Below are 12,418 nucleotides of genomic sequence, written 5' to 3' on the forward strand. Positions count from 1 at the left end.
TTTACAACTATTTTTTTCTTCTTTTCACTATGATATTTCCATTTCTCTTTCGTTCGTCGCTCGAGCTACACGTGTCTTGAGAACACGAGTGGTTTATGTCCGAGCTCGGAAATTTATACAAGAATTTGAAAAAAGCTTTCTATTCGCATTGTATAAGACTTTGATATTTTTTAACGAGTTCGCTCAGTCGAAATTACCTGAGAAATTACGAGGATCAAAAACATAATTTCGACCTTGAAATTATACCCTTCGAAGATTCTCTCCCGATTCTCGAAATATTTAATCCCTCAGGTACCGGCGACCTTTTTCTTACCGTAAGGAATGTTCCGCCAGGCCACGTGCATGACAGACTATAGTCTAGGTGCTCCTAGTCGTAATTTTCAGTCTACGTTCCTAGGCGCGTGGACGTCGTCACCGCTGTGGAAGGTTAATACGAAAAATTCTTGTGTGTAATCTTCGTGAGATTCGCCTTATCATCTCACAACGGAAGCTTTATCTTCGTAGAGTGAACTCGTCGGGATATACGAATTTCTATTATAACATCGTATAATACATATTTCCATCCTAGCCCAATCATACGTCTCTTGGCGATTTCTCTCCACGTGACGTTCCGGCAAATAAAGGGGAGAGACATATGAAAAAGCACAATTACCCACTCCTTTGTACGGTGTTATTAATAATCCGTCTACAGTCCCGACATCGAGTAGGCGTAGGATACGCAGGAGCGTATTCGACAGTTCACGCCGCGTCTACTTTCTTTAACGTCTTTCAGCGTTACTGCGGACGTTCGCGAAAATCTCGCGAATCTTATCTGACCACGATGCACCAGCTATACGTGAATCCAAGAGGCGATTTCGAAAAATATGTAAAACGGTTCCTCTCTGATTTTTCACGTGATTCGGATAATTTATGGCATTGAGGGAAAAAAAAATTATTTTTATCACTCCAGTCCACTCTTCTCTCCCTTCTACCCATTCTGTATATGTACAGTCGCCATTTATATATTGTACGTGGTAAACTCTTGCACGGGCGACAATGGTAGCTGTAGGTCTTGTTTATCACACCGCCGCGTAAGGATATCACGATATTCGCGCATTGAATGCTGAACAGTTGAATCGCACGTGACGCGACAGTCAAGTACTCGTTGTACAGTTAGCGTTACACCGAATTCGTCGTAACTTCGTAGATTTCTGTGAGTACGGCTCACATGGAAATTGTATCCTGGACGATGTTTGATATTACGTCGAAGGTAGCTTATACTCCTTCAAGAGCTGCTTTCCTGGTATGCAGGAGCTCAATTTAGATCGTGATCAACGTCATCGAGATACCGACGGTCGGTATTGCGTAGACGGATGAATTCAGGTACGTTCGATTATCGATCGATATTTTAATCGGTATGCGATTCGATTGTTTTCTAATTTCTTTGAAATTTATTCGCTTTTATCTATCTTATTATACTGTCGTATTGCATATCTTTGTCTTTTTTTTTTTAACATTCTTGGCACTTGTAATATGACGGGTTTTACTTAGATTAGTTGATTTAACTATGTATACTTACGTCCCGTAATAATGGTGGACGTAGGAAGAGTATCATCGTTAGATATGTATACGCAATTATCCAAAGGGCTTTGTACGCTTAATTATTAGACGTTTTATATACTGTGTAAAGTAATATAATGACGTCTGATGATTCATTGACAAAAAATTGTTTGCTGCTTTCCTTTGATATTCTTTTTTTTTTGTTAAATTGAACGAAAGGAAAAAATTATATGTCTAAGCCGATTTATATATTTCGTGAAAATCGTTGTTCGTTTTTTTTTTCTTTCTTTTTCGAAGGCTAACCTAATTTTAGGTACCGGTTGCCAATTTCAAAATAATTTCTACAAATACAGACTCGAACTCCTTCCAAACCTATCTCTGTTAATTTAACCAAGTTCTCCAATCTTTGTCTAATCTCATTCGTATTTCATTTAATTTCCAACCGTTCCGAAAAGTCCTCAGTTACTTATCCATGCAAACGAACTCATTTTGAATATCGGCTTATGCAAAGTCACACTCAGATAAGTAAAACTAGTCTGTCGCAGACTCATTATCTCTCGTACGAAGTAGTAACATCCCGACGGGATGGTCATACTTTTTACTCTCTCTCTCTCCCTCTCCCTCTCCCTTCCTCCGGTTCTCTAATTTATCCTGAATAATCAGATTTCTATCGCTCAACTAGTGATTTATATAATTAACATGTACCAGATGCTTATTAACATGGCGGTAACAAGAAGATCAAGGTTTACAAAAAAAAAAAACTATTTTGTATGTCAAAGCTGCTAATATACTCTGTATGTTTATACGTATCTCATGACTATATAGATATTTTCAAAATATTGTATGTACGATACACCCGTAAGCAGAAAGAAGAAAGGTTTCAGAGTAACTTTGTATTAAAAAAGAAGATTGCGATAAGATGGACGCGCGAGTAGATTAACGCGGGAAATATGAAAATTATTTGTTACCGGTCGCTTGTCACCGAATCGTCTGGACGAATGCCAGCGATTCCTTGAATTTCTGGCAAAACAATTGGCAGCGGCGTCGCGGTGCCGATGTCATTTGCAACGGAGGATCCGCGTTCCAACACCAAACTGCATCAACATCATGAGCATATATATGTTTATATATATATAAGTACGTGTGAGGGTCTCGTATATTTTTTTTCTCCTGAAAGATTAACGGGGCACCGATGGGGACTGACAGAGTCACTGAATGGGCCCGACGGGAACTTACAAGCTCATTCCCATATAGCACGCACGTATAAGCATACTAGTTGTTCCTCCGATAATAGCCAATGTAGCACGAAGTGCCGTCTCGCGCGAACGGCGGCTTTTACTTTTTTCCCTTTCTATTTGTAAAACACATATTTACCAGCTTATCGTATTCCTTATCTTACGTATAGCCATGGTCGAACGATTTCGTCGGGCATAACCACTCGCATTACCGAATCATCTTATGTCGAGCACCTAACAAAACTTATCCTGATATTGCCGTTTACGTCATGGCATTCTGTGAAGATTAAAGGGATATATATATACACACACGTAAATACGTAACATCCCTTTTGTATAAAAACCCGTATAATTTCAAGTGAGCTATCGGATACGTAATCACGTCTTTTCAATGTCCAAGGACAGGAGGAGCTTTTATGGCAATAACAAAATACGAAATCCACCCATTCTTTGGTCTCATTTGTGCGAAATGATATCGGCAAGATTTTGTCCTACAGGTATCCCAACTCGTTAAAATTTGGCAAAAATCATGTAAAAGAAACGTATCGCTTACCTTCAGGGAAGCTGGTAAAATGCATTAAAGATATTGTCTTTGGGATCACCGAGGTATTATCTTAAATTTCGATGAATTTATTCCTGCGTAAGGGAGGCTGCCTGGTTACCTGGATCTCACAGGAGTCTATTGTGGGATTGGCCATTATGTCATTACTGATTCCGAAGTGAAGACGTTGACGTCGATGTTTACTTCGGTGGTGGTGCTGTAAGACTTAGCTGGCAAGTTTATAAAGATGTCGCGGAGAGAGCGAGAGGAGCAGAGTCGGAGTAGGAGAAGGTTATGAAGGTTCCTGAAGAAGGAGGTTGAGGAGGCGGCAAAGCTGTTGGCATCGTACGGAGAGGCGCGCGCGCGCGCGCTCTGACAGAAGAGAATCAACCGAACTCCCTCCTCCATAGCGGCAGCGTACTCCACGCTATGCTGTCCTATGCTGTGTCCTATGCCATCCGGCAATCCAGTTCTCTACGAACCGCGTATCGCTGGGGTCATGTCTCCTCGGCTGTGCCATTAAACGGCAATTATCGTGCCCCGTGGCGTCGCGCATAATTAATTCGTAACAATGAACGAGTCGTCGACCAGCCGACCGAAAAGAAAGTAAACCAAAACTCCTCTCTAACGTATGAGTTTTGCTAATCGATCGATCGGTTCGTTTTGTTGATCTTCTCGTTATGCATCTGAAAGAAAAAAATTTATCCGTCATAGCGACAATATCGAGCTTGTGTATTTTAGAATTTTCTTTTTTCCACCCATATCCGCTTGTCAGTGCAGTGCTCGGAATTATGGATAAAAATGTCCCAGGAAATTTTGTCCTCGATAATTTCCGTAGTCTTACGGCGGACTGAGGTACCGGGAGAAAAGTTTTATTATCAGCTTGCGACTTACCTCTGTGACTTTTCATTTTATCCGTTGTACAGGACCTTGCCAGAATTCATATTTAGACTTTCAGTCGGTGTACGTGGTTCCATTGCCTTGTCGATTTAATTTTTACGTTCTTTTATTGACATTTTCATACTTGACCAAGTACCGTATTTTGAGGTTAACGGGGTCTCGTGTGCTGCGGTAAAACGTTGTTGGTTGCGGGAATGCACCTGACCGGAAGTCGTGTGAGAGAGAGAGACTCCAGGCGCCGGAAGAGAGAGTCATGGTATCAGCAACGTTATCGAATAAGATTTCCCTGGTGTAAAATTCGATAAGACATTCGAATTTCCACAAGGTTACCTCTATTTTCACAACCTGCTGTCGGACTGTCATTTTGTTCACGCTCGTCGCGATCTTTGAGCGTAGAAATCAAAGGAGCCTCAGCGTTGCCTTTCATTAGTGTCTTAGAATTTGAAATGCACGTTTAAAGGGACGCGCGAAGCGTCGCGCTCGTCGTCGAAAGTGTTTCCTCGTTTCGCGGTGCATACGTGCGTCCCCAGCCATTCTTGTTTACATACAGAGAGTCCCAGTTACATTCTGGAGATCCTTGTTAACCCTGCCACAAAGCCACGCACTGATAATACTTTGTCTACCATCATTGACAGATCTTAAGTATTGGTAAACTGGCAAAAGAGTAATGGCGACGGTAACAGGTGTACATCCTGCCGAAGACTTTGCACCTGCAAATATATTAAGTTGTGTCGTTAATCAGGCATACTTGTCACGTTGATCATAGTACTAAGGAGCTGACCAATACGGTTGTCGTTTATCAGAGACACACATTTTCTCGAGTTTCCACATATTTCAGGATATCCCTGCTACGTCGTGTTATCGCGTTTTCTCGTGTCGCTTCTGGACGCAAACGGACTGCAAATGCTATTTCGTAGCCGAAGGCCTCTCAAACTCCTGGCTCATTAATCATTCGCGCGCTCGGCCGAACATCGAAGACTTCTTGAACATTCGACTTTTTCTTCCCTCGTTTACTTTTCTTATCATTCCGCTCGGCTCTCCCGTATCACCCACGCGGCTCTCCCTTTTGGCATTTGCCAGCACTGTTATTGCCAACAGGTTGCTCACCGGGCACACCCATGATACGTCCACTCGTCTCCGTTCCTCTCTCGTATGACTCTGCTACATCAGAACGCATTAATCAAGTTGCCATTACGCGAGCTCACGTAACGGCGCATTGGCCCAGTGTCTTTTTCTTTCGAAGTGGGAAAACAAAATGAATCTGTCGACCAAGTGAAAATTCTACTCGAGAGCTTCAACAGATATTCAGAGCTGTATTGGCTTGATTTCTCATTCAACAGTCGGGTCCTTCAGCTTGGAGTATCTTGACGGTATTTTTTCTCTTTAAGATTCTTAAACGGCTACGATAAAGAGTACCCACGAAATCTGGTTATCCAGTCTGTCGTGTCTTGTGTACACAAGAGACCTGCTGTCCTCTCGTCGCGTAAAACGAGCAAGCGGCGAAAGCGAACGAAGCGAGCAGGTCCCATGGGTTTTGAAGTAGAATCGCGCCGAATGAAAGAGAGATAATTAAATAAACAAGTAACAGAGGAAACCTCTGGATACGTATGTTAAGATGCAACAGGCAGTGGCGCCGCACGTCCTCGCACCCACGCTCATTCGACTCGTTATGTATTGTAATATAATGTACCGACTATCTTGTCGTCTTATTATTCCTGGCACAGATCAAATAAACCCGACGATCGTTTGCCGTGGCGATATCATGGAAAGACACGAGGGAACGTCATCGCACGTGAGGGAAGAATCTACAGATAATCAATTGACTTAGGATGATCGTGATTAGGGTCGCATTATTTATCGAAATATTTTTCAAACTTATCTAAACAATCATTTAGTCTCTCAACCTGCGCCATTCGGGCTCTCTTCCTTTATCCCGAGGTCCTTTCAGAATGGAACCGTAATCCTCGCGAAGCATTCAGTAGTCCAGCTGTACGTTAACCTTACCGATGAATTCTTAGCTTTGGTGACACTTTGGCAACGTTGGCTGTCTCGTGCGTGGGTGTCCCGTCCTGATGATAACGAGGATTGTGGGCAGGCTAACCGAAAAATTTATGACAACGACTGATTCGCCAGTCAGGACGGACATTTTCATTGTTTTCGTAAAGTACAAGGAGAGGGCTTGGACAACAATTTTATTTGACATCTTGGACATCGACTCTTGGCGTTGGATACCGACTTTTTGTTTGTTTCACTTCGTTGTTTGGTACTTTAAGGAATTTCGTGGGTCGTATAAGTTCTGGGTTAAATTCTAGGCGCGTCGAATGGTAACCAGAGCCTCGTAGATGACGCCCGGATAATTCGAGCATCTACTGTAGTATCTATAGAAAAAGATTTAATGGCCGCTTGATGTAAACATCCTTTCTGACAGTATACAATTGCTCTTTCTATATCGTGTATATTGTATATTATGCAAGACTGTAGTTCGATCACTCTCCTTGGTACGCATTCCTATACAGACAGGCTCACCGGTCCTGACTATATCGTATGACAGTATAACGGGGAGTATATCTATAGCGGTTTTAAATATCGAAAAAAAAAAGTAACACGAAATGCCATTCTCGCTCTAACAGAGCCGCCATTCGCGACACGTTTCTCCCTCGAGGCCAAGGCTCAATTGCGTTTAAAAATATCGTCAACGTTATTTCCCGAGGCGAAGTCGCTCATCGAAAGCAAAAGTTTTTGACGAATTATACTTATATACTTATTGTTTCTCATTGTCTAACGGTCAGTCGATTCGGCCGCTATTATTTCCTTACGATCAACTTTATCTTTCGTCCCTTACCCCACGTGTGTGCCTATCTACGTAGTCGATGAAATTTCATGGACAGAACATTTTGCTGGACAGTCACTCGCATTGACTGTAGAAGGCACAATACGAAGCTCCCGATAAACGCTGTTTACATCGTGGAAGAGCGTATACATCGGTTTCAGGGTCCGCATCAAGTTAATTCTTTCGCACAGTGGAACCGCGGTCGGTCATTACAAACAGGCCTGGCGTATGTTTGGATAGATGGCTATAGGCCAGCGACTCTCAACTGCATAACAGTTCGATGGGAAAGTGTGTAAAACTGTACCGTGTATACATATATATTGCGTGCATACGTGTTTCAGATTCGATACGTAATATTTCGCTGTTTATAGAATGTTGAAAGTGACTCTTTGGCGCGAGATTTGATTTTCTTAAGGTTACTGGGGCGATCCGGATCGGATCTCGTGGATTGAAAAAGATGCGAGGAAAGATGATGGGAAAAACGGTTGGATTATAATGTCGTTGAAGAAGCTTCTTTCATAGGCGATGAAGAAAAGCGCGATGAAGAGGGGAGCGTGTCGTAAATAGCTTGGAAAGTCTGTATCAGCTGTTAGGTTTATCGGCGCAGGGTCACGGTGCCGAGAAACATGGCGTCGAGACGTCTACGGGGTGACGTAAAAGTGCGTTATTTTATGCGTAACCTAGAGGCTCGTCTCGCAGCGTTACGTGCGCCAAGTAATTGAGAATAACTGTGTTTAGGAGTATAGACTGCGAAGCTCTTGCTCATTATCGCGTTGAGCAATGTTAATTCGAATTATCGATTGGACGTCTCTCTGGAAAACCTCTTGACTCTTGGAGTCCTGGCTATTCGAATTCTCAAGGTCGATTCTCAGCGAAGAAACGGCTGGCAATCTTCAGATGAGATCAATCCTCGAATATCCTAATATCAGGATAAATCCTTTCCGCGTGTCTTCTGATTAATCTTCTGATTAATCATACACCTCTGTCGTTTCCGTCTGTATCGCCGCTGTTTCACAGTCAGGCTCCACGTTTCCCATAATCCCAAAGATCACGAATTGTCGGCTTTGATTGTGATAAATGCGTCGGAAAAAGATTTCATGGAATTTTCAATGGCTGCCTATGGTCAACCATAGCCTTTCGATGCCTCAAAGAAGAGGCTAAGAAAAATATATCTCGGCAAATTATGCTCGATCAAATTTTGCGATGTTTATCTCTGCTCTCGGTGGCTGCGCTCTCAAGGCCAGCATATTGCCGAATTTAACTACCTCCTAGCCTCCCGATCGTCCCTAGTACGTCCTGACGGATTCGCTCTTACTAATTCCGTCTCTTGGCGCCACCATCTTTATTTATTTATTTTTCTCTCGTCTGCCTCTCTCATCCGTATCCCTGGGTTCCTGAAGCAGCTTGGTACAGTAATTGCCCCTTGGTTCTTAATAAGGAAACTCATCGAGCGTCACGCAAAATAACGCGAAGTCTTCCTGGCTGACGCTCTTCTTAAAGCATCGTTACACCGACTGCCAGGCGGAACTTTATTTGCCAGTGGATTAGTTTATTTCAATTAATATTCGCATTGTCTAAGGAAATCCACAGCTCGATTGACATTGTCGTTTGAACTTTTTAATGTCGACGGGTGATCATCCTGATCCTTGCGATCGCCGGGTATCAATGTCCACTACACGTGTTTCAGGCTCATTTCTTTTGCTGCTCGCATGACTGTCATTCGCAAACTGACGTAAAATGTGCTTCATACGCTGTCTGCTCATTTCCATGTGCAATTACTTCTTGTACACCTGAGACAAGAAGGTGCACGGACGTTTACACGTGGTTAACCGTAATCCTGACGGACCGACCAGGATGATGATCCGAGTCTACGTTAACTGTGCCGTGCGTTCGCGAGATTGAATTCTCGCGTATTGATTGCTCCCATCAATTGGGGTCCAGGTGTTCGATCAGTCCTTGTGGAAGTGTTACACAAACAGTGCGACGAGATAAAAATGTTGTTTCGACGGCAAGTCAGTGAACCGGCTGGTGGAAGCGCTACGGCGAATTCAGACATTTCGGCAGCCACGACTACCACTTCCGGTTCCAGTGCTGGGATCTTGACACAATGGTACACGAAGATCGCAACCAACGTGAAGAGACGACAAGCGTTTAGTCCAAAATCGCTACTGAAAAAAGCATTGGTATTATATACTTGTTGATTGTAAATCCTCTAAAACAAGTTAAGGGGATGATAAACGATTTTTGAATTTTTCTATCTTTAAGGACGGGAACGAATCTGCTGATAAAAAGAGAAAATTTATTAAACGCGCCTATTGCCTATGCGAATAACGAAATTTTCAGGAATAATTGAAAGTACAAATCAACCACCAATATTTCGACGCTCCCTCGAGTACGAATAAAATATTTAAGAAACGGGGCGAATATTTTACAACTACTTACGGCCGATTATCCTGAAACGTGTCTCATTAACGTTAATTCGCTCCATCGTTTAACTTTTCCCAAGGCGTCGCTTACTTTAATAATTTTCTCGTCTTTTTCTTTTCCAGCTACCCGTGGTGGATCCCTTCCTGGAGAAAGTTTCACTCTCCGATCTCGGTAAGTCCTTTGTGCCTAGTTGCTTTAATAACCGCGAGTCTCGGCGCATATAATAGATACGTAATTGCAAGCAATGAGTCAGGATGTCACACTGTAATAATACCGTAAGAAAGAAACTCGTCCGGGACTTATCGAGTTCAGCTCCCAATGTATATTCATTACCAAGGGAAATCCGAAGTCCCTGCCGTATATTTTCAGTGCATATAAGTAACCGTTGATTCGAGTGCAATATCAATTAAATAGATTGCATTCTGCAGCTGACCGAGAATATCGGCCGATCGATACTTCTAAATGCATAGGTCGTGCACATTTCAGATTAATTGTCCATAATCTGTCCAAACGAATAATCAATAGATTCCTCCTACTTTTTTCCGTACGTAAGACTAAAATGAAAAAAAAAAAAAAAAAAACATGATTAAGCAATCCGAAAAAAAAAACGGTAAGGAAAGTCGGTAGATAAGTAGGTAGGCAAGTACGCACATCGCCTGGCAAAAACAAAGTCGCACGGGGTTCTCTGATGGCAGAAGGCCAAGGCATCAACAAGTTGTGTAAATAAAGTGGGAATCTCTCGAGTCTGCTTGAAGAAAACGTGTTATCTCCTCCTTCGTGTTTTCAACATGCGTAAGAGCGAGACGCACAGGCGCTAGTTATTAACTCCCTAATCGATAGGTATAAGAAAGATTTCATGTAGACGATGAAATAAGCATAGTCACATTTCAATAATTCATATCGCCGTGCCATTCGTGTCCCAGTGGTCGTGTACCGGAAGGTCTCAAACGAGCAGCCAGACAAATCGATACGCTTAGGGCTGGTTAACTTTCATCCAATTCCCCTTTGGTCAGGTGGATCACCCTAATTCGCTATTCATTCTCCTCGCAGTACTATTTGCCAACAGGGACCACGCCTATCCGTGCTTGAATACCTGCAATGAATAAGGACCCGATCGTATACCTATTTGTCGTAGTAACGAGAGCTCAGCCGGAGACCTAGACCCAGATATTCGCCATAGACGTAAGCGTGCTACCTAGCACGCCAAGCCTATGTCATAAAGCTCCCTCTGCGAGCCTGCCTCCCGGGAAGCTCATCGATCGCTCGCTATGTGTATACCATCCAGGGTGGTACGTGCCAGGAGATTTACAAGGGAAATGCACGACAGAGAACCGTCTTATTTCTTTATTCATATACTCAGGGTGCATCGTTTACAGTCTATAAAATATTAAAGTCATTCGCGCACCCTTGATGTCCCATGGACGCTTGTGCTATGTAGGCCATTAGGTATCTCGGGTCAGTACGATTATTTTGTAGGTTAGAATACGTGCTGGGATGTAACCTTGATATTGGTAGAGCGAGTATATTCGCGATAACTCTGTATCACCTGTTGCAGTACAGCGTAGGGTAACTATGTTTGCATCGTGTTAGGGATTTAGAGCTTACCTTTGGATTATTTTTCTTATCTTTGAACTTGGTTGGAGTATATTGTCGGTACGCGTATGCTCGTAACAATGAAAGGGTTTTGCTTACGTACTTAATATGGCTACTATGCGTAATGGGGAATTAAAGCTGTAAAAAATCGTGCGTCACGATTACGCCAAGGAACATTCAGTTTAATCCATAAATAGATAATAACTGGTTGTCCGGATTGTAAACAGACGTCACTTTGCGAAGATCACTGTGTCTATACATTAGTGTATTAAAGTAAAATATTATTATTAGCCGAGTATTGCTTGGTCTAAGGTTTTTTTTTTTTTTTTTAAATTAAATTTTATCTTGGATTCGTTGACAGAGCTGTCAATTATCATACGAAATTAACAGGCTACGTTTTATTTTTTGCTATTGCTTTTATTATTGCCTGCTCATTACCAGATTGACGTGCTATCGATCGGTCACCTGACCTATTTTTCGTTGCAAAAGCGATATGCATTTTTTTTTAAATCCAATAACTGATAATATTACAGTCTTGTTGGTGTTTCGTTAGGGACGCCTGACATTTGCCAGACTCGCTTGATAGGCGGGTTGCCTCAGTCTGGCGTCTTTACTAGAGTCAACCTGACCAATGCTCAGTGATACTGCCAAGTACTGATCGTATCACCAGATCTTCACGATACACTCGAGCCGTTTCAATTACAGTTTTATTATAACCAGTTATAATTATTGCCATTAAATTTTTTAGATCTCTTGAGACTTGAGAATCCTCGACAAGCAAGTCTAACGTATTTCTGATGGCCTCTTGAGCTGGCTTACTTCGTAGGAATCGTTTTTATCGACTGAGACGTTTCGTTATTGACATTTCTCGTGTTACTTCGTATATCCGGTAAAATCAATATTCAACAGTAAAGGGCATTGAACGAAAGTGGGACTGTATTCTGTACTTGGTTTACTTTCCATGTAGGTAATTGAAAATACTATGGATTAATTCATTATTATACCCTTAACAAATCTCACTACACTAATTCATCACGTATATATAATTTTCCGTTCGTTGTAAAAGCCTCGATAACATTTCCACTAGGCTTGCTTTATTTATCGCGGACTAGTATGTACCTAGTATCCCAATCAATATTTGAACTACAGCCTATTGTCTTGTACGTGCATTATTTTTTTTTTTTTTTAGTATCGATACCCATCCAGTGGCAGCCCTATACATTAATTCCGAATGCTTTGTATCTATCAAATGGGATATTGAATTTGTTTCTATTCCAAGAATCCTCTGAACTCTGTATGCATTGAAAACGTTTGAAACCGTCGAAAGAAATATTTGAGTAAGAAACGCCGTAT

General features: G+C 42.1%; 1 protein-coding gene across 1 annotated transcript in view; it reads left to right on the forward strand.

The window, feature by feature from the left end:
- LOC107263643 (dentin sialophosphoprotein) overlaps positions 1 to 12,418 on the forward strand; it is an 80,991-nt gene that overhangs the window by 58,294 nt on the left and 10,279 nt on the right. Inside the window, exon 9 of the mRNA XM_015731074.2 lies at positions 9,595 to 9,643. Coding sequence (XP_015586560.1) covers positions 9,595 to 9,643 — 49 coding nt within the window. The remainder of the gene's footprint in view (positions 1 to 9,594; positions 9,644 to 12,418) is intronic.

Source organism: Cephus cinctus, unplaced genomic scaffold, assembly GCF_000341935.2.
Source record: "Cephus cinctus unplaced genomic scaffold, Ccin1 Ccin1_scaffold0160, whole genome shotgun sequence".
Classification (NCBI taxonomy): domain Eukaryota; kingdom Metazoa; phylum Arthropoda; class Insecta; order Hymenoptera; family Cephidae; genus Cephus; species Cephus cinctus.